We start from the raw sequence: 23,499 nt of genomic DNA, 5'->3' as shown, positions 1-23,499 counted from the left end.
CCCTGAAAGCATGATGCTATCGGAAATAGAACCCAAACCAATTAGACTCACAGTGACCCTGAGGGCAGAGTAGAACTGCTCCTTTGGGTTTGGGAGACTTCCAGTCTGTACAGAAGCAGACAGCCTCCTCTTCCTCCCAGGGAGGCTGTGGCTAGCGCTTCAATGTGTGGCTCACCACACAAGCAGGGCTCCTGAATTAGATACAACAGGGCAAATACTGTACATTCCCACTTTGAAAACCATCCAGGATAGGCCAATAAATACGAGACTAAAGTTTCTTAGCAATTATCAGGAGCTGAGAGAAATAGGGAGTTACTGAGTGAGTTAGTTTATTGTGCCAACCTGGCTGATAAACACATGTGGGGTTAATTGAAGGGTAGAGGGATAAATGGTTCAGTGAGCCTCTCCTTTCTAGTTCTTGGGTTTCATGCTTTGTGATGGTCGCACCAGGGTGGAGCTGCCTTAGCAGTTCCCTGCTTCAATTTGCAAGGCTGACTTCCTGCAAGACATCCCTGAGGAGAAGCCACATGGACCTACCCTGAAGCAGCCCTGGGTGCTGGAGCACCCGTGTGGAGACCCCTGCCAGTGCCTAGATGTTTACAGGCTCACTGACTTGGCTTTCCTCCTGCAGTCGGCATCATTGCGTCTGTTTTGTGAGATGGAGGAGGACTTTGTGGATTGGTGTTGGACATATGGGTTAATGTTGGACTTGTGGGCTTGGGCAGCACTGGGTTGGGATGTTTTCTTGATGCACACTTAACCTTTATATAAAACTCTCTGTTAGGGTTAGGGTAAAAAAAAACCCCTCTCTCTTACACATGAGTTTCTGTGGATTTGTTTCTCTAAAGTACCAGACTAACACGCTGAGCTTCTGTTTGGGACACAGAGGAACTTTTGCAAGTAGACAGTGGTGATGGTTGCATTATGTCATATTGCTAAAAAAGTATGTAAAACAAAACAAAAAGAAGCCGTTGTTGAAGACTATAGGTGGCGTTTAAAATAGGTAACAAGTAGTGAAAATGACCAAGGCCAAAGAATAGGAAATTAATAGCGTATGAAACTCAGGAATAGAAGGTTATGATAGAATTTTTTTTAAAAAAGAAGCAGATTTAAAAGATCCAATGGTGAGTTGCAAATATTTCCATTTCAAAATGAGAGGCAAGAACAGGCATATGATATGATATGGTATGATATGCCTGGCACAGGAAATTCACCACCCAGCACAATATAATGTACTTAATCCACCTAAAGAACACATGATTCTAGTATTTATGACTTTTAATGACTTTAAGAAAGAATAAAATACACTTATTACTAATAGATTTGAATGCCATATAATGAGATTATTCTGGAGAGAGGGGAAGGGAATACAGTAATTAGAAGTGATAGATTCATATATGATATGAGTAATAGTAAAACAAAAAATCCAGGTTTAAAAATTTAAGAAAATATGTAATTTATATTTAAGAGATCTGAATAGTAGAGCAGGTAATACTGAAAACATTTTGGCAGAAGACAAAGTGAAAAAAAAACTGTAATCAGAAAAAGTTGGTGCAGGCTCAGGTTTAATTGTTTTGCCCTATTGTACATACGGACGCTGTGGGCTGGAGCACATTTAATTGCATGTAACAGAAACAACATGGAAACTCTGGGAGAAGTAATGTATTATTATTTCCATAGGAATGAAAATACAGGACACAATGCGTGCAGATCTATGTTTGATGGAGAAATGAATCAGAAGGCATATCTCACGCACAACTTATGGGAAGTGAATGGCCTTGCGATCAGAGTGCATAGGTGGATTGGGATAGCTGTAGTTAGGGTAAAATGTGACACCCTGTCAGGTGACTTCCCTTTTGACCCACTGTCTGTCTGTTCCAAGAGCTCTGGTGGCATATTGATTACTTTTGGGATAACCTCAAGATCAGCTGTTTGAAATCACCAGATGCTCTGCGGAAGAAAGATGAGGCTTCCTGCTCCCATAAAGAGTTAGGATCAGAAACCCACAGGGGCAGTGCTGCCCTGACATATAACAGGATCACTACGAGTCAGGGATGGCTACATGGCAGTGAGTTTGGTTTGGAAGGGCACGGCAGAGGAGGTTCAGGGGGAGGGAGGGAGGGAGCTAAAATCAAGTGCAAGAAAGAAGACAATGGCCTAAAATTGACTGTGGTGATGGTTGTGCAACCCTTTTTAATGTGGCTGAACTATTGAATTGTATGATATGAGGATTTTATGTCAATAAATCTGTTAACACATCATTCCTTTAGTTCCTGAATGCCTCCTCCCCTCCACTACCATGACCCAGTTCTACCTTACAAATCTGGCTAGGCTGGAGTACATTGGTACAGATAAGAGCTCTCAACACATGGAATTCAGGACAGATAAAACCCCCAGAAATAGTAGTGGGAGTTACAATATCATGGGGGCAGGGGAGTGGTGGGGGAAGGGTGAGAAAGGGGGAACCCATCACAAGGTTGAATATATAGCCCACTCCCTAGGGGGATTAAGAACAGAAATGTGGGTGAAGGGAGATAATGGACAATGTAAGACATGAAATAACAACTATATTAAGTATATAATGGACCAAGAATTCACGAAAGTGGGAGGGTGGGGAAGGGAGGGGAAAAAAGAGGAGTTGATACTAAGGGCTCAAATAGAAAGAAAATATTTTGGAAATGTTGATGGCAACATATGCACAAGTGTGCTTAATACAACTGAATGATGGATTGTCATAAGATTTGTAAGAGTTCCCCCTAATAAAGTGATGAATAAAAAAAGATTAAAAAAAATAAAAGAAAAACAAAACAAAAAATAAATCTTTAAAAAACAAACCAAAAAACCTATGATGGGCAAATTCTGGGCTTTCAAAGTATTTCTCTGTTCCCATGCCATACAATTCTCTAGCTTGAAAGATAACTCCCTCTTATAGAATAATAAGGGAAAATAATTTAAAATAAAACACTTGGAGAAGAGTAAGTTTGTATTCAGTGGAGCTTGTCCATTGAATATATAAACCTTTAGTCATTCTTTTTAGAGGGTAGATAAAATTTTTTGTTGACAAACATCTGTGCTGTGGGAAACCTTGTAGTTGAGACAAACAACCTTCTCATATGATAGCCTATGGGCACTACTTCAGCGAGAGCTTGTGTCATGAGTTGCAGTTAAATTGGTTCTGATTGCTAGTAACCCTTTGTATACAGTTTACAACTACTCCACAGGGTTTTCAAAACAGTCACCTTCCAGCACGTATCACCAGGCTCGTCTAGCGAGCCACCTGGATAGGTTAGAAGCTTCAGGCTAGGAGTCAAGCACCAAACTGTTTGAACCACAATGTCTGGCGGAATGAATAAACGATGTCGGGGAAGTGAATCTCTATGACATCCATAGTCCTATCTGTGTGCATCTTAAACACTGGCATCCTTACCTCTGATCTGGCCGGAATCGCGCATCTGTTGGTGGAAGGAGGTCTTTTAACACAGGATCTAACTCATTGAGTTCAATAGCGAATCTTGTGAAGCCGTAGTAGAGCTCATAGTTGGTTGGCATGGAACCTGGAGGGTGACAGATGGGCCATTGCTGAGAGACGAAAAAGGCTTAGAGAACTCAAATCGCTGGCTGACCCATTGCATTCATACTCACACTTGGACGAGTATCAATTCTACACACGTTTTCTAGTGAATTGTATCAGTTCTATTTTGCTAGGTGGTGAACTTTATGTTGGTAATTAGAACTGACCAATTCATAGATGATATGAATAATCGTAAAACAAAAAAATCCAGGTTTAAAAATTAACAAAATTATGTAATTTAAAAATTCAGTAATCTCACTGGCTAAACCAGTGGTTCTCAACCTTCCTAATGCTGTGACCCTTTAATACAGTTCCTCATGTTGTGCTGACCCCCAAACATAAAATTATTTTTGTTGCTACTTCATCACTGTCATTTGGCTACTGCTATGAATCGGGCGATCCTGTGAAAGGGCTGTTCAACCCCCACAGGTTGAGATTCTCGGGCTAAATGATTACCGAATTTTTCTTTAAAAAGTTCAATAGCCACTGCCATCATCAAGTTAATGCTGACTCAGAGCACAGGTAGAGAACAGAGTTCATAGCACTGCTATAGAACTGCTTCTATAGCTTCTGAGACTGTAAAGCTTTATGGGATCAGAATGCTTCATTTTACTCTCAAGGAGCAACTGGTGGATTTGGACTGCCGACCTTGTGGTTAGCAGCCCAACACGTAACTCATTACACCACAGCCTCCTCAAAGAATTCAACCACCCCAACTTGGCCAATGAACATATGTGGATGAATTGAAGGGCAGAGAGACAAATGGCCTCTGCGAGCCTTGCCTTCTTTGTCTCTTGCTCTTTGATGATTGGACCGGTGTGCGGCTGCCTTAGATTGTTCTCTGCCTCAATTTGCAAGATCACTACCTGTGGGACAACCAACCTGTGGACTGTGTCGCTGTCATTTGAGGCTCCTTCAAGACCTGCTTCTTTACATTACTGGAGTATACATCTCTTGAGCTGGGGACTGTCGGACCCTGTCATCTGGCTGACTGTTGGTGACCTGCCTTGCTGTTTGCTGCCTGTGGCCGGATAGCATGAATTGCTCTACTGAGGACTACCTGGCGGCCCTCACGACTTGAAGGACTGCCAGTGTCTCACAACTGTCTCACGGGAGTGAGTTGCACTGAGCCATTTGTACTGCTCTATAGCTTAATTAACTGTTTATTTCTTATGTTATATATAAAGTCATGTATATATGTATATATATAAAAAGAATTCAACAACCTTACTAAATGCAAGCCTCATTAATTATGATGACTATGGTTTTCCCAGAAACATGCTATTTACGTCTTCTTAGAAAACATTGTATCAAAATTAATATTTATTGACACTTTGGAACTAAATCTTCAAACAAAATCTTTGTCTGTTTCGTCCATTAGTGCATCTCAAGCTCTTAGAATAAAGTCTGAAGTACAGTTCCACTCACGGCCATTGAGGACAGAGAACTGGCGAGACTGCAAGTCTTTAAGGGAATAGTGAGCCTCCTCTTTCCCCCAGGGAGCAGCTGACCTTCCGGCGGGCAGTCTGACTCAGAACTATGCCAGCAGGAGGCAAGAACCGTTACTGAAATGGATGAATGAACCACTCCACTAGCAAGGTATTTAAATGCTCATTGATGTCTCTCAAGCAACTAATGACTCATTAAAAATCCAGGATTAAGGGCAATACCAGTGAAAATCAATGTCATGTAGAGACATGTTCTGCTTATATTTAATAATTATATACTCTTTTGATGTATTTAATTATATTGCCAATCTACTGCAGCTTTTTGATGCTAAAGTGAAAAGATCATTTACCCTGGTGACTTCAGGGGTTTGAAGATTGTATATGCTTGCAGGTTTTCCTTTGCATAATTAACATAGAAACTAAATACTATGTGGAGGGACTTATGTTGGATTTCAACAATCTAAATTGTTTAATAAACATAACTACCTTTTGAGATGCAGATATTATATATACTTAAAGTAGTTTTACATGGAGATAAAAGTTCTGACATGTGGCCAGAAAGAAATATGGCCAAAATTTTACAACTTGCTCCTATCAAGCACCAAATATTAGGACTTCCATAACTTATACACCAAGTGTGAGTGTAGCTTCAACTGCCTTTACAAACCTCTGTTTTTAACCTTACTGTTAAAGAAAATGTAAGGTAAATTGGATGGGATGACCTGGCATTCATTCCTGGTGCCCTCTTGGGGCAGGGCACTCCTGCCAGCCTCACCTGGTCTCCAGATGCACTTTGCTGATGGGGCCACACCACAGTAGAGCCCCTCATGCCACTTCCCAAACAGCCGATGGACCACCTTCCCCTCCTGATCCATCACAACACCCTGGACTTCATTCACATTAGAGTTCCAATAATTCACCTGGAAAAATCAACCTCCAATGAAGATAGCCCATTGCAACAATGCCAATCTCTATAACCCCTGTATGGGAAATATTCTACTTATTTTTTTGGACATACTCTTAAGCTTGGTATTATTTATCCAGCTATATAAAAATGTATCTCAAATGTGTTTTTTTAAAAAATGAAATAGAATGGTGTCTTTCAAAATATTAGATATCAGAATTTTCAAGAAAGAGACAATCTACCTTCTGTGTTGTATCATGATTGAAAAAAAGAGAGAAAGCTTAGTTGATTCTTCTCTCTCATCTAAAATGTCCTTAAAGAACCAAAGATACAGGACAGATTCACTTGCTGCGGTTTAAAGGTAATGGTTATAATTCTTCCAATCTTCCCCAGGCTAGTGTTTGACTCTATTTTGCCTGCATGATGTTGAATGACATTCTTTACCTTGACGAATGTGAGTTTGCAAATGCAAACACTGCTTTTGGTATTTCTAACGGTGATTTCTCCATAGTGCTCTATCCATCTCCTCCCACTGAGGATGTTGTGTATGCACGTGGTGACTTTATTCCACACGTAGCAATCTCCATATCTAGTGATGGAGAAAGAATGGTAACATTAGTTAAAAACAGGGAAGGCCACAAATATGTATTACTGATTATACTACCAAGAATATTCTTTGGTCAAAGAATGCTTCCGGAATCCCCTCCCTGGAAATTACTAAAAACTAATCTCACTGTCATGGAGTCCACTTCAATTCACAGGGACCCTAAAGGACAGAGTTGAAGTGTCTCTGTGAAGTGTTTCAGAAACTGTAAATCTTTACAGGAGTAGAAAGCCTCATCTTTTCCCCAAAAAGCAGCTGATGGTTTCAACTTGCTGACCCTGCATTTAGCAGCCCAACACACAGCCCACTTTGACACTTGTACTCCTTAGTTACAAATATGTAGTCACAAATATGTATGACAGAATTCATCCATTCAAGGACGATTCTCTAGAGGAGGTAAGGTTTGGCTAAGATTTGGAGGATGGATAGGAGGGGATCAGGGGACTAGGGAAAGCATCAACAAAAGACAGAGGCTAGAAGAACATGATGCTTCTGGGACCTGAGTGGTGGGTTTTGGGAAGTAGGTGTGACCGGGTGGCAAAGTTGATGAGGGATGCGGAGGCAGAGCAGGAACGGTCTGAAATGACATATCAACGAGTCTGCATTCACCTGGCCAGCAATAGGACCTTGTGGAAGGATAAGTTAAGACAGAAGGGTGACATGACAGCGTGTGCATTCAAGAAAGATCACCCTGAGAACATTGTTTCCTACTTCACCAGTAAGACCCAAAGAGGTGGCTACTTCTTTGGGAAAAGACAGAGGCATATAAGGAAGATGGCTCAGACCTAATGCAAATTCTGGGGAGTATGGGTAAAAGGATTTCTGCCAAGGAATGAGATATGACAGCTTTAAATAACAATGAGGTTTGCACATTATGTTTCTTTTCAAATAAAATGAAATACTTGGCATCCTTATAAAATCAATGAATTGGTATTATGCAAGCACTATATGCACCTGGGAACCCCTCCTTCTTTCCAAATTTGCAAATATTTCGAGTTTATTTTATGTCCTAGAGATACTTCCCCCGCCTCCCTGCCTCCACCAACCCAGCAACCAGTCCTATCATTTAAGTGACAAAAACAAACTTTGAATAGTGAGGGACTGGGGCCTTCAAATGTTGTGAGTGGCCATTTAAGATACAACTATTGATCTCTCCCCGTTGAGAGGAAACAAGAGTCATGAAAATTCAACATTCATGAGAACAATTAGTCCAATAGATATGAACTGCATGAACATCAGTTTCTATGATCCTGAGACCAGAAGAACTAGGTGGTGTCCAGCTACCACTACCTACTGCTCTGAAAGGGATCACATTAGAAGGAAATCACATTAGCAGGAGGAAAATGTGGAACAAAACTCAAAATCATTAAAAAAAGACTCGCCTTACTTGTTGGATGTAGACAGGTGAAAACCCCGAGTATGACCCTCAGTCATCCTCTATGTCTGGAAGTGAACTCACTCCTGTAGCTCAGTTTTCAGCCTAGCACTCTAAGGGGAAGATAGCACTAGAGAGGCAGCAGACCTTACACTAACCCCCCAGCTGAGATCAAAAGCTGCATTTGCATAAGAACAAATTCAGAAGGGTTTGGAAAGAAGGAGGAATGGAAACAAGAAACACAGAAGGAAGTGGGATATGAGATGATACATTGGAGGGATTGCAATCAATGAAATGGATTAAAATGTGTATGAATTGTTGAGTGGAAAACCAGCTTGCAACTTGCACTGTAAACTGTCACCCGATTCACAAGAAAAAGTTAAACAAAAACACAAAATAAAACTTCTCAGCCAATCAACCAAACAAAAAAACCCAATCAAATAAAAACAAGCTCTTGGTCTTAAAAAAAAAAAAAGCCCTAATTAAAAAGTATATCTATTTCAAGACTTTCATAGGCTACATTCCCTACAAACACAAAAAGGAAGTAAGAAAAGAAGCTCACTATTCTTCCTGAGCATAAACAAATAAATAAATAAATCCATGGATTTAAGATGAACTCAAAATGGAAATTATAAATTGTATAGAAAAGAAACTTCCGGAAGGGAGACTATGTCACACAGAGCCGGGACCTGGTGGGCACCCCTGCTGACTAATGAGTGAGGATGTGACTACATACACAAAGGCAGCTTTGAGACAGACGCTCATGTTCTCATCGACTCTTGTCCACTCTCGAAACGTTGGTCAAGTGAACAGAAGGTTCAGGCATATAGAGAAATGAAGCGGTGGCACATTTTGGAATCTGAAATGCTCCTTTCTGATTACAAAAGTGGTAAGAAATCAAAAGGAGGATGAGAGCAACTTACTTTGGAAGCACGACATTCAGTGTTCCCACAGGCAGGATTTCCATGGACTTCCCCCAGAACTTGTTTTTCCATCGGATATCTAAACAGCATAGGCAGAGGACAAAAACCAATACTCCATAGTTCATAACTGGTTCCACAGATCAACTTTTGTGTTACTCTTCACAAAGCATTTTTTATATCAGAATGGACATTACATTGTTTCAATGATATTCAAATGGTAAGACTCTAAAGATCGCCTAAGATGAAAAGATTACCTGTGAAGTAGAACACATGAATATTACTCTTCTCCATAATCCATGCTCCGAATTAATACAATGGAGAAAAGTCTGGGCTATTGTGTGTGTGTGTGTGCATGTGAGCATACGCATATAGACATATATGCGTAGTGTTGTGTTCTCATATCCAGAAAAAGAAATATATATTCTTAGAAATGTTCACCAACAGACAGAAATAGTTGCTACCCCTATCAAATACCATGTGTATAGTAAAAATAGTTGTAGTAGGACAATAGCATTGATTTTATACATTACCCCACCCCCATTTTGGAAGAGCTATATGATTTGAGAGAACAGGAAATAAATAACTAAATAAATATATACAAGATTTATGAGAAAGTACCATTAATAAACACGTTCCTACACAGGTTGTTGAGATACAATCAGGATCAAACACTTTATCTCGCATGATGACTTTATGTTTTACTCTTAGAAACTCAGATTAACCTGGGAATTCTTCATTGCTGCTCGATTCCATTTTGATGAACTGAAGAAACGTAATGCTGTCTCCACAAAATTTCCAAATCTTTGTCAGACCAAGAAATGATTTATACCTACTCTTCACTTAATGACTATCTTGTTACCTGACATTCTGAAATGATGGCAATAGTAAAAAAATCTACTTGTCTATCTACTCTGTGTATTTATTACTACTTCGTCTAGTAGTAACAAATGTTGAAGTTCGTTGCTGAAGTACAAGGAAGAGTAATGCTGGCTGTGAAGGTTAGGGTTACGTGTCCGCTTCGCTGGGCCACAAAACCCAGTGGTTTGGTAGTTATACAATGATGTACTTTAATGATCTAGTCCCTCTCCATTTTGTGACCTGATGTGGTCATTCTCCATTTTCGAATAACAACTGGTCTTTGAAAACTAGCCAGGTCAGTAAAAGCAAGGAGTGGGTATACATTCTATTTTTTCAATAAGATACAGTTATGATGTTCTATCATTGCGAATGTGTGTTTTCAGTTTGAGGAAATGCAGTTGAAGAGTCATTCTGTGAGCAATGACGAGCCATTCAAACTCTGGAGCCATGATTTATACTTAGTGAACAGAGGCTTTCATCCCAATTTCTGAGCACCAACTAGTAAAAGACAGGAACTACTGCATGTTTCTAAATCCAAATAGACTGTGACAGATTAAAAAGAGAAAAAAGAAAAACCAAACTCATTGCCATCGAGCCAATACTGACTCTCTAGGACAAGGTAGGAGCGCTCTGTGAATGCCCCAGACTGTAACTGTTTGCAGGAGTAGAAAAGTCCTGTCTTTCTACCAACGAGCAGCTGGTGGTTTCAACTGTGAACCTTGAGGCTCACAGCCCAATGTGATCTCTTTGCATACGCAAGGAAGCAAGAAGGCAACCTGTAGAATCTCCAGGTAACGAAGCACAATGAGGTAAAGTGATAGCCTTGAGCTGCAACATCAGCATGGACCCCTGCTGTCCCCAGGTTGTGTCTCTTAGACGAGAGATCAAAACAAAACAAAACAAACGTACACTACTGAGATAATCCCAACTCACAGCAACCTCATAGGACACAACAGAATAGCTCCATAGGGTTCCCGAGGCATTAAATCAGTGTTTCCCAAAGTGAGCTATTCTGCCCCTGAGGGGTGCTGGAATGATCCAAGGGTGGGCTGCAAAAGCAGATACCTACACTACACTCTGGTTACGGATGGGTTATAGTACAAGCACTAAAAGGGGGTGGTAGGCCCCATTAGTTTGGGAACCTATGTTATACATTTTTATGGGAGCAGAAAACTTCATCTTTTTCCTGAAAAGTGGCTGGTAGATTTGCAGCCCCCACCTTGAGAATAGCAGTCTAACCCTAACCCACCACATGAGCGGGACTCCTAATTCCATATTTAGGTCAAGAAATGTGTAAATCAGCAGCAATTGCCTTCAACAAGAGAATATTTGTACCTTTAGACATTAGAGACTTTTCCATAGGCACATGAAGTTGATTTTTAAATTATAACGGAAATACAAACCTTGCCAAAACACAAAATCCTTTGATTCACAGTGACAGGCAGAAATGGGTGGATGATGGCTAACCTGGCAATGGCAAACAAAAAGTAAGGTTATAGAAATCAGTACTCAAACGAACACACCTAACAATTTTTATACCACATATTGGCTAACTCTGAAATAAATTAATCACTTCATTCATCTATATTAATGAATTATTCTCAAAAACGGTAAGTGAATTGGTAAACCGTTAGCTTTCAGATATCATGCTTCAACAGAGAGAATTTATAAACAGCTAGGCAGACGAGCTCAATGAGTTTTCTGTTAAATGATATAAATCACCCCAAACCGATGGTTCTCTCCGTTGGTTCGAACGGGACTTACTTGTTCTGAGAAAAATCGGAATCCCTTGTCTTCTCTGATGCACTCGTAAGTCTCTCCCAGGACCGGGTTGAATGGCTTACTTCCTGCTCTGAAATAGGTGGAGCAATATCCTGAAACTGCAAATGCAGCAATAAGAACCTGTTAAAACATGGAAGAAAGGAAAACAATATGTTGTTGTTGTTGTCGTCGGGTGCCATCGAGCCAGCTCTGACCCACAGCAACGCTCTGTGAAGCAGAACGAAACACTGCCCAGGGCGGCACTGCACGAGCCCCACAGGTGATGCCGCCTTTGAGCCCATCGGTGCAGCCACTGTGTCAATTTCGCTCGTTGAGGCTCTTCTTTGGGGTGGACCTACTACTGTACCGAGCATGAGTCCTTCAGGGTTAGGCCCCTCTTGATAACGTGTCCAAAGTATGTGATACAGTGTCTCACCATCTTTGTTTCCAGAGAACATCCTGGCAGTCCTGCAAGCGCAAGTTTGCTCATTCTTCTGACAATACAGGGCGCTGAAGACTGCTGTCTGGGATTCCTCCTTGATTGCAGCAAACAAGGTGTGTCCTCTCTACACCACAGGTTTTTAATAAGCCTCCCTCCAATCTTGTTGCAGCTTGATCTCCTTGATTCCTTTGTTACCTCTTATAGTGAATGGCTATCAATCAATTCTTTTTGGTATAGTGACTGGGGGTTTCTTCCATTTTCCCTTGATGCTTCCTGCATTACTCAATATCTTGCCTGTATAATCCGGTGTACTTGTAACACTGCAACTTGATGACTGAACATTTTCTTCCATTCTTTTAGCTTGAAAAATGCCATGTATGTTCTTCCCACTTTCCACATTTCATTAGACCACTTTATCTTCTCAAGCTACCATGAATTCAGCTTTTTTACTCCATCACTTCTTCCTTTCACTTTTGCCTTTCCGCATCCCAGAGCAAACTTCAGTCTATTCTGGAATCTATTTTGGTCTTTTTTTCTTTCCCGAGCTTGTTTTCTTTATGGATGATATCCTTGATGTTATCCCACAACTTGTCTGGTCATGAGTGTTCAGTGTGTCAAATCTGCTCTCTCCAGGATGGACTTTGGCTCTTAGGGACTTGCTTTAATGTTCTTTACTCTAACATGAACTTGCAATATGAGCAATTCATGGTCCGTTCTACTCTACTTCTTCTGACTGGCAACACTGAGCTTCTCAACCTCTCTTTTCACAAACACAGTACATTTGATTCCTGGGTAGTCCATTGGTGCTCATGTGCATAGTTGCCATGTATATTGTTGAAAAATGATATTGCTGTGAATATGTCATTGTCTTGCAAAATTCTGTCACATGCAAACTGTGACCTCTGGTGTCATTTCCACCATCAAGACCATCTTTTCCAGCGACTGATCCTTCTTCTTGGTTTACAACTTTGACATCCCACCATCAGTACACCATCAATACACCTTGATTGCACATCTCATCAAATTCATGGTAGAATCTTTCATTTCTTTATCTTTGGCATTTGTAGTTGGTGCATATATTTAACAATAGCTCTATAAACTGGTTGTTCTTCCTTATAAGTGCACAAGTAGCATCCTTTCACTGACAGACTTGAACTTCAGGATAGATCTCAAACCATTCTTTTGGACTATATATGTGATCATATGATTATGAACGTGACCATTGGAATGTGACTATATGATTGCCTGATTCACAATGGCCAATAACAGTACATTCAGCTCACTAATGCCTAGGATATTGATCTTTAGGCACTCCATTTCACTGTAATTTTCCTAGATTTATACTTCATACACTCCATGTTTTGATTATTAATAAAAGGTTTGCATCTCTTCCTTCTTATTTTGAGTTATTTCCGGATTTGTTTGCTCCTTGTTACTGATTTTACATGCTCCGTGCCAATGAAAGCTGATTTGATGGCATTTGTGTTTTCCATTATGGCAGTCCTAGAAAACTAATACTAGGAATATCCGAGAATTCAAATATCTGAAACTTGGTGAACAGACTGTATCATTCCTACCATCACAGTGATACGGAGGAGAGATGTGGTGCTGGTGATTTTCAGGAGTAAGGGAGTTTCCCAGAATCATATGGAATAGAGCCTGGCCAAAGTATAAATAGGAAACTCCTTCTCCAGCCAACGTTGCTGAACAAAGAAATTACCCTGACATTTAGGAAAAGCTGATATAGTGAAGCTAACCAAGTCCCAGCAATTCAACGTTGGCTCATGCGGCCCCAGGGGTATCAGAGTGGAACTGTGCCCTATAGGGTTTTCAACGCTGATTTTTAACATGTGGACTGCCAGAACTTTCTCCCTGGGTTCCTTTGGGCACACTCAAATTCTGAACTTTTCTAGTTTTACAGATCATTTTATTGGCAGCGCTTACAGCTCTTATAACAATCCCCTCGACAATTCAAACTCTGAACTTTCCATTAGCAGCTGATCATATTGACCATTCCTACCACTCAAGGACCCCACAGACAGCTAGGCATGCAAGCTTTAACACCCTCGAAACCAGAGCTAAATCATGAGAGTACATGGAGCTTTTTGCTCCGGAGTCATCTGTACAAACAAACCCTCTCATCTGTGTCGGAAGAATGTTCCTTAAAAACTGTCTCCTAATGTAGTCGTGGTGGAAGCACTTCAATGGAATTAAATGATAAGGGAACGTCCCACTAACTTTTAGAAGCCCCTCGTATGTCATCCTAATGAATTCTGGCTTAGTTGTGGTCCAGGACTGACCAATCCCAGCTTATTACCATGCGCTCGTAGGGGTCGTCGGTTTCCGAGGCCTTGTCCAGGAGCTCGCTGTATTCCATTTCCTCACAGAGATGCTGCAGCGTGTTGAGGGGCTCGTTGAGCTCCACCGGCATGGAGACTTTAGACAGGTCTTTACCGATGTTGTTCCTCAGGATATTCCACAGGTTGATGTTACTGGTGTCGGGGCAGGGCGCCGGGAGGCATGTTCGGCGCCCGTTCCGGAAAGCCCCTCCTGTAAGCTCCCCGTTGAGGACTGGAAGAGGGAGAGAGATGAGAACCACAGCGAAGGGGACCCTGCTTTTCCCATTGCACGAGATCAGAGGGAAACGACTCTTCCGATGGAGCACATTTCTGAGAATAAACGGAGTCGCTGACCGGACTCTCCTACATGATCTTCCCTTCGCCCACCTCTTAGTCTATGCTTCTCCTCCTCCCCTCCTCTCCCACTACTGGTAACCATCAACGCCGATTTCTTTTGGTAAGAAAACTGTTATTCTTATTTGTTTCTTTTCTAATAGTGGCGAGGGGAGGACATAAAAAGGGAGTACCAAAAAAAAAAAAAAAAAAAAAGACAAGCTTTTGGGAGGTTAGATAAATGCTTAAGTTGTTGAATACCAAAAATAATGGCCTGAAATGTCAACCCCTACCTAACACACAATCAAAGTTAAAAGAAAAAAAAAGAATCATTTCAATACAAATGTACAACTACCAGTATAAGGTTTTAAAATAAGATTTTAAAGTATTCTTAAAGAAAAGATAATAAGCCAGTTTATTTAAAAGGACCAAATGTTTGGTATGAACATGAAGTGAAAGGCTTTGCTCTAAACCATCTCCCTGAATATTTTCAAATCATCTGCTTCCACAGATTCTACGGATGTAAACTCTATTGAACAATCAACTGCAACAGAAAATTCGGGAGGGGATGGAAAGGACTTCATGACGTCACCAGAGCTGTAATTTGGTGGGCAGGTAGAACAACTTGGAAGTTCAAAGTGCATACTTTGCCGAGAAATGTTGTCTGCAACACTCGTGTTGTCTTCTGATATATTATCACTCACGTCACTGATATAAGACTCGTCATCAGAAGCCTAGGGAAGGGAAGGCAATAAAAGGGTGCAGGATTATCATTCAGTCTCAAAGCTCAGATAATTAAACACTTAAAAACAAGACACACACCTACTTCACACGTGTCCACTCTCTCATTATCTGACATTACCCACTGACGACCACAGGAAGGTATATACTATCTCCCTGCAGTGACGCATGCATGGTGGGAGCTGAGTGTGATGCAGGCTGCTGTCGGCTGGACCCTAACCCTCCCTGATTTGGCAGGTATGTAAGGAGGTAGGCATCGTCCATTTTATGGTCATTCTCCCCTTTTCATATCACATCGATTTTCCCCAACAGCTGTCTTTGAAGCCTGGCCACATAGGTAAGTGGGCTGGGGGTACTGTTCAAATGAGAACTAGAGGTCAGGGGAAGAAAGGGATTCGGTGTGCTTGCAGTGGGTCTTTGAGGTTCTACCATGAGCCGAGATACAGCAATTGCTCAAACATTTCCTTAGTCTTCAAGTAGCTTCCTCCCTGCCTTGTTTGAGAAGGGCAGTCCTTAAACAGGTCCATTGAAATACAATACAGTGAGAATGGGGCAAAACAACAACAAAAACCAAATGCACTGCCAAAGAGCCACTTCTGACCCTGCAGGTCATCGCGGCCCTATTGGACAGGGTAGAAGTGTCCCAGTGAGTTTCTGAGACTGTAACTCTTCACAGGAGTAGAAACCTCATCTTTCTCCTGTGGAACTGGCTAATACTTTTGAAAGGCTGACCTTGAGATTAGCAGCCCCGCGCATAACCACTTTGCCACCAGAGCCCCCTAAGAAAGTAGCTGTGGGTATTAACTGCAGCAGAACTGAAAGTTATACGAAAGGCCACCTTCTTAAGGCTGATAAAATAGAGAAAGAGATTCTTTTAAGAGATTGTTCTGCCAAGCTAAGCAGTCCCTGCCCAAAGAGAATTCGTGACACGAATGCTTACTGTTTGGACATTTGTTAGAAAACACTCATGCTTAGTCTACAAAAGGGCATTAACAGCGTATTCCTCTTATATTCTCTCTTTCAAATCAATGTGTTACAGAAATGATCTGAAACCGGCACAAACATATTCTAAAGTGACCACGGGCATTAAGACCTGTGCAGATCACCTGCTTGCGTGCAGTCACTAAGATGGACTCGCTTGGCGATGGTCCACGCATGCTACCCTGCCCAGTCAAGAGTCGTCCGCATTATGTAAGAGGGCAATTACTATACACTGGATAGGTTGTTTGTTCTCCTCATGGCCAAGATGTTCCGGAGCCAAATATTTCTTTTTAAGCGTAGGGATTCAAAGAGCTCAAGTTTGTTTTGTTTTTTCAATACCACAAGGCATGCAGTGCTGCAGAAGCCAGTTTAGGAGAAGAAACTATGCACGTACATTATTGTGGAAGCAATCATTTTCCTTTTAAGGAACTGAGCTTTCTGTAAGTGAAATGTATGGGTAGATATCTCAAAAGGAGGGTTTTTCACCTAGGCATAGATAATGTTACTGTAAGACACTTAATGCCCAGCCAGTTCTCAGATTCATCATGTTCATATGCGGTAAACATTCCTTCCTTTCTTCTTTAGATAGCAACTATATTTTGAGTACTTGTTCTGGTGGTGCTTTGGGTTAAGCAATGGGTTGCTAACCACAAGGTTGGTCAGTTCAAACCCACCAGCCATTCCTTGGGAGAAAGATGAGGCTGTCTGAGCCTGTAAAGATTTACATTCTCAGAAGCCCTATACAGGGTGCTATGAATGGGGTCGACTTGATAGCACTGGGTGGGGCTTTGCTCTATACTCATTGGAATTAGTCTAGTACAGGTTGAGACAGGTGAGTCAGCCTCTTTTCTCATGGAACGTCCCTTTTGTTGCTAGATGTTACAGGGAAAATACAAGGAAGAGGAATACAAAATGTTAGGGGCAATGCAAGGAAGAGCCTGGTCCAGCCATTAATTAGCTGGTTAATCTTTCTGAGTCTTTGCTTCCTTATTCTTTAAATAGTGAAAAATTTTAAAAAATAGTGAAAATAACACTGCCTAGCTCACAGAGCTAGCATAAGAATCAAATGGAATTGCATTGAGAGGTTTTGCAGTTATGAAAGTGCTATGGGGTTAATGAGTGGGCCTAATGGGGACTGTGACACAACTTACTCTTTCCTTGAAGGGCTTTCAGGATCTTGGTGAGTCCGCCCCCCACCCCCACCCCCCGCCTTTTTTTTTAAACAAATGGCTGAAGTTATAAATGGCCAAATTAAATATATCTAGAAAGAAAACAGACTGGTAAATTTCCATTCTTATAACTGATGCCAACTCACAGTGACCCTTATATAGCATTTCTGAGCCTTAATTTTTAAGGGAGCATATAGCCTCTTCTTTCTCTGTTGGAGCAGCTAGTGGGTTTGAATGGCTGACTGTAAGGTTAGTAGCACAATGCCTAGTCCATGGCATCATTAGGGCTCCTTAGATACTTAGTAAACATAACAGAGACCACTACTCATAGTAAAGAGTGCTTTAGTCAGGCAAATCAGTAGTACATACATTTTTCTGTTTGCTGTTTTTTTCTTATTTCTAGTAAGACGGCACTATAGTTCAAAACAAAAACAAAAAACTGGCACAACAAATAAAAGAAGTTGCTTTGACTTTTAAAAGGCAGAGGGCCGGAAGTAACAGTTTGAAATTTTGGAGAAAGCAACCAGGGTCGTTCTCCCTGACTTGGACTTTGGAGACGAAGACGGCAGTGAGTGAATTTACGGACACGTATGTGTCTGGCAGAGAAGCGATCTAGCCAAGATGGTAGCTATACTGAGGAGGATCCAGTCTGAACTTCCAAGCAGCCGCTGCTAGGATTCCACAGGTATATTACTATCCCACAGGTATAGTGATTGGTGGGCACAGAAGCGCTGAGTGAATCACTGTAGGTGGTGGTGGTAACCAGAGAGGAAATGAAGGAAATCAGCCAGGTATTCAATGCAAATGGATGGGTTTAAGAGTGCTGAGATAGGAAACAGGAAGAGGCTGTGCATACATATGTGTATGTATGTAACAGATTTGTTCATTCTGCTTTTGGATATATTGAGTTAGAGGCTCTGGAGGCAGCTGGTAATATGGATTTAGCGCTGACTCCTCCTTCTGTCTCTAGACCAGCTATTTCCTAGAGCTTCAAACTCGAGTATCCAAATGCCTTCCAGACAACTGCACGGAGCAGACTAATCAATGCAGGATGCTTCAAAAGTGGACCTATCCCTTCCATGCAGCCCAGCCTTGTACCTATCCTGCCTTCAATTACCACTAGGTTCATTCTCCACTACCTTATGCCAGGGGAAGGGCACCACCATCTTGCTTGGATATCTACCCTGTTTCCCCGAAAGCAAGACATCCCTCCAAAATAAGACCTACTTACAATTTTGCCTCTCAGTGAAATATAAGGTAACCCCCCGAAAACAAGACCTCCCTGAAAATAAGGCCCCCCGGAAGCTACCGTAATTCTGGACTCTGGGCCATAGCTGCGGGTGCCGCTGTGCAGCTCACTGTTGGCCGCAGCACAGCTGGAGCAGACAGGAAGTGCGAGGTCTCTTTTAATAAAACAATAAACAATAAATGTGTACCAAATTCTTCTTCATGGAAAAATAAGATATCCCCTGAAAATAAGACCTAGCGTATCTTTGGGAGCAAAAATTAATATAAGACACTGTCTTATTTTCGGGGAAACAGGGTATAGTAACTGGATTTAGTTGCTATTTAGTAATTTTTTTCTTTTCCTATTTATTTTTGTTCACTCTAATAGTACCTCGGTACTTTAGTCAAGCAATCCCCAAGACACCTGGAAAAGGGGTGGAAAGGGCTGCTCTCAGAAGGTGTGGCAGTGGATTTTATGTCAACTGGCAACTGTGTGAAAGTGTAGGGGTGGAGTCCATCCTGCCAATCAGGTGACAGCCTGACGATGCTTCCTTGAAGGTGTGGTCTATTTATAAAAGAGACGCTGGAAACATCTCTTACTCTTGGGCTCTTTGCCTTCCTCCTTGCTGGGACTCTCTGTTTGCCTCCAGCAACAGCCACATGTGGGCTGTCAATCTGGAGAGCTGTCAGCACCCTGCCATGTTTTCAGCAGCCTAGCAGGGTCCTCAAACTTTTTAAACAGGGGTCCAGTTCACTGTCCCTCAGACCTGTTGGAGGGCCAGACTATAGTTTAAAAAAAAACAAATTCCTATGCACACTGCACATATCTTATTTTGAAGTAAAAAACAAAAGGGGGCAAAAACACCTACTGGTCTGGATAAATATCCTCAGTGGGCCGCAGTGGCCCGCGGGCCGAAGTTTGAGGACCCCTGGCCTAGAGGGTCCACAGGACTCTGCACCTTCCAGCTATGATCTCCCTGCTTCACCCTCCACCTTTCTGTGTCATCAGCTTTCAGTTATGTGAGTCTGAAGAAGGCTCTGACTAGCATTGGACCCATGGATTTGAGTTGAACAGGGAAGTCTTCTTGATATAAAGTTCTTTCTTATAAATATAAGAGTGTCACTAGTTTTGTTTCTCTAGACAACCTCAAAAGTCCAGACATGCAGAAGACGCAACGGGAGCTTAGGACAAGGAAATCTGATAACATGGCAACCTGGTAACGTGTTTCCAGCATGGCCTGACTCAAGACATCCACAGATAGGCACGTCGCAGGAGTATCCCCACAGTGGAAACAGAAGCAAGGAGCTATTACATCTCAACTCTCCTAGGCTTTAAGTTCACTCCTTTCACCCCTCCTGCTCCCATGAAGCAAGCTGCTTCTCATGCAGATTTGCCTACAGGGAAAGAGGAGCTAATCAGCAAGGACAGCTAGTCTGTCCATCTCATATTATCTGTCGTCACTATAGATGATTGAAGTGGCACAAGCATACGAGTGATTGTGAGGACAGTGCAGGGCCAGGCAGCGTTTCATTCCCTAGTGCCCAAGGCTGTTGTGGGTCAGACAGACCTGATGGTACCTGACAACAGCAGGCTCAGGAAGGGGAGTCTGTTCTCCTACTGCTGCATGACTTGAGACCTGACAGGAGGTGCCTGATAGGAGAAGTCTAGCTTACCTCTTTCCTTTTATAAAAGTGATGTGTGCCCATTCTTGCTTTCTCTTTTCTACTTTGTTTTAATATTCACTCATAAGGCCCAACAACCAAAATCACTGACTTCTAGTTGTCAGGATGCGTCCCTCACCGGCCTCTTTCATACACTTATGGAAATAACATTTAACAATGATTTCCTTCCCTTTTTGTAAGAATATGAAACAGATTGAACCTCAAATGACAAAATTCCTAATCAACTGCTGTGAATCACCAGTAGTTCCGAAGGAGAAAGACGAGGCTTTCTAGTCCCGCAAGTTACAGTCTTGGAAATAAAGCCACAGAGCAGTTCTACTCTGTCCTATCGGGTCACTGTGAGTCACAATTACCTTGATGGCAGTTGCTGTGGTCTGCAGCCAGAGGTGTTATGCTCCTGAGTCTAAATTCATACTTTAAGGACAAATACAACTGTATGTGAATGTAAGTACATCTGTGAGGACAATCTAATTCTTTCTACCAGTATCAGACAGTCTTTTTCTAGAAAGAGCTCTGTTATCAATGATTTAATTATCCTGAAACATAGGTCATATAAGAAAGCCCAAATAAATGCTTGATTCTTCCTTTTACTAAAGAGTCATAAGGCAGTATCCAGATTGTTTAATGTCCGGTAAATGGGAACCAATAGAGTTTTCAAGCTTGTGGCTTTGCCAATCTTTGGGTATTCAAAAAGGAAACCACCAACCAACCAAACGCAGCCATACTTTCTTCCAAGCAAACTGAAGCGCCCCACTCGTCGGGCGTCACGTCATAGCACCTACTTCGTTCTCGGAGGAGCTTGCAGAGAGGAGCACCTCCTGGGCGTCGAAGAACTCGGACACAGACTCGGACATGGAGAGGCGGCTCTCATGGGCGACTTGCTGCGACAGGGGGAGACTGACATGGATTTGCTCACCAGCCTACAAAAGAGAAGAGCGCATGGGTTCACCGTGTTCCCTGTTAGACGCGCTATGCATCTGCAGCACGCCGTGCACACTGCGTCACAAGATTGGTGAGTGCAAGTCATTGCCACATGCGGCGCTGGAAGGCACAGGTTCTATCTATGGTCTATTGATACAAAGGGGAGTTTCGTAGGTTGAGCCCCCAGCAATCCTCACAATTGATTGTGGAGGTAAGTTTGTTATTTTATTCTTAGGCCTGTCATTACTAGTACTATTCTGTGCCTCAAGAAGTATCTGTAGAAACTTCTAGAGACATGCTAAAAAAACTCTGAAAGGCTATCTTTTGAAATAGTGTATATATATAATTTGATCAGGACTTTTAAACAATGATACATATGATCTGAGTATGGATCTTCATTTCAAATTGTATTTTTATTCAATAAGGGGAGAAAATTATTTTCAAGGTATTTCTTTCTATTTCAAAAAGAAAAAGCCCAAGTAACTGACCTACAATATATAAAAGGGGCTTCAAAACGATCATGGATAACCCCCTCCCTGGGGGACAGACATCAGAAAAGTGGGTGAAGGGAGACGACGAACAGTGTAAGACATGACAAAATAATAGTAATTTATAAATTATCAAGTGTTCATTAGGGAGGGGGTAGCGGGGAGGGAGGGGGAAAATGAGGAGCTGATATCAAGGGCTGAAGTAGAAAGCAAATGTTTTGAGAATGATGATGGCAACAAATGTACAAATGTGCTTGACACAATGGATGTATGTATGGATTGTGATATGAGTTGTATGAGCCCCCAGTAAAATGATTAAAAGAAAAAGATCATGGAAAAAATGAAATAAATAATATATGTACAACTATTGTGGAAAGTGATATGGTGCTACTTCAAACAGCTGGCAATGCCTCTGCTTGGTGCATTCCCTACAGAAGTAAGAGACATAGCACGAAGAGACATATGTGTTTCTATGTTCGCTGTGGCACTGTTCACAACCGCAAGAAGCTGGAAACAGCCCAAATGCCCATTAGTAGAAGAGCAGATGAAGAAACTTTGGTCATGCACACTGTGGAATACTATGCATCCTAAAACACAGTGATGAAACCACAAAGCACCTCATGACATGGGTGGCCCTGGACACCACTGTGCTGAGTGAAGGTACTCACCAAGGACAATGTTGTAGGAGACCACTACATACAGGGGAAAAGCAAGGCAAAGACCTGCATGCCGAAGGGAACAGACTTTGGAGGACCAAGTGGGAAGATGAGGCCTTGGACTCAAGGATGGACAGATGCTCACATGGGTGAAAGGCAGGATAGGGGACCATAGGAGGGAGACTAGAAATCAGTGGGAGGAGTAGAAGAGAGGTTTAAACTGTTGAATTCAGAGTTGATGGTCTGAAAAATCAACACTACCCCTCCTCTACTCAATTTACAGCACAAACAAACAAATAATGGACTCTTTCCATGAACGATTTGAAGCCCCTTCATATGTTCTTCTGAGTGTTACAGGTTGAAGGGAGAATTCCAACTAAGAATATATATATATATAATTTGAATGACAACACTTTAGAAACACTTGTGATGATGATGGGCATAAGTGTCATGGCAGATCACAGCATCCACAGATGTAAAAAGTGGACAACTTTAGTTAAAGAGAAGCTGTCTTGAGATGGTATTTCTTAGGGGTAGAACCCTTGTACCTGTAGATTTTTGTTGTTGTTGCAAATCAGGTCTTACTAGTAGTTAAAACTCTCTCCTACATGTTTTACTCTCTATCAAGTTCTAATATTACTGTTGAAAAGTATAGATTCACAGATAAAAAGTAAGAGTTCTAGAAAGGGCCATAAAAAAGCCCACATGAGTCTTGTCCAAACACTGAACACTCTCCTATCTCACTACCATTTTCTCAACCTGAGAAAATTGGAATAATCACAGCACCTACCTCGGAGGGTCACTGTGAGTATTGAGTGAGATAATACATGCAAACTCGTAAGGCCAGGGCCAAGCACACTGACTCATCAGTACTCACTCAACAAGTGTTAGCTATTACTGATCAGTAGCAGCAGTAGTTGGAGCAGCATTGTTAGGATTATCTTACCGAGGCCAAGGGCCTTCTCTTTTTTTTTTTTTTTAAGCCGGAGGTTGGACATTTATTTGTCACAATTCCCAACCTACACAAGACAGCTCTGTAGGTCCACATAGTTCCGGGCATCCCTCTGCAGCCCCA

The 23,499-nt window shown here is 41.8% G+C and overlaps 1 protein-coding gene across 12 annotated transcripts in view; it reads right to left on the bottom strand.

Moving 5' to 3' along the window:
* Positions 1–23,499, bottom strand: part of OSBPL6 (oxysterol binding protein like 6) — a 185,113-nt gene that overhangs the window by 5,306 nt on the left and 156,308 nt on the right. For all 12 annotated transcript variants that reach the window (XM_045294636.1, XM_045294633.1, XM_045294647.1 and 9 more), the window contains 9 exons: positions 21,142–21,279; positions 15,205–15,292; positions 14,204–14,457; positions 11,448–11,585; positions 11,087–11,150; positions 8,826–8,904; positions 6,368–6,512; positions 5,795–5,939; positions 3,428–3,554 (listed from right to left, as the gene is read on the bottom strand). In XM_045294636.1, coding sequence (XP_045150571.1) covers positions 3,428–3,554; positions 5,795–5,939; positions 6,368–6,512; positions 8,826–8,904; positions 11,087–11,150; positions 11,448–11,585; positions 14,204–14,457; positions 15,205–15,292; positions 21,142–21,279 — 1,178 coding nt within the window. The remainder of the gene's footprint in view (positions 1–3,427; positions 3,555–5,794; positions 5,940–6,367; positions 6,513–8,825; positions 8,905–11,086; positions 11,151–11,447; positions 11,586–14,203; positions 14,458–15,204; positions 15,293–21,141; positions 21,280–23,499) is intronic.

This window comes from Echinops telfairi, unplaced genomic scaffold, assembly GCF_000313985.2.
Source record: "Echinops telfairi isolate 266 unplaced genomic scaffold, ASM31398v2 ScPeMD7_3;HRSCAF=10, whole genome shotgun sequence".
Classification (NCBI taxonomy): Eukaryota; Metazoa; Chordata; class Mammalia; order Afrosoricida; family Tenrecidae; genus Echinops; species Echinops telfairi.
This window is presented reverse-complemented; position numbering and strand designations above follow the sequence as displayed.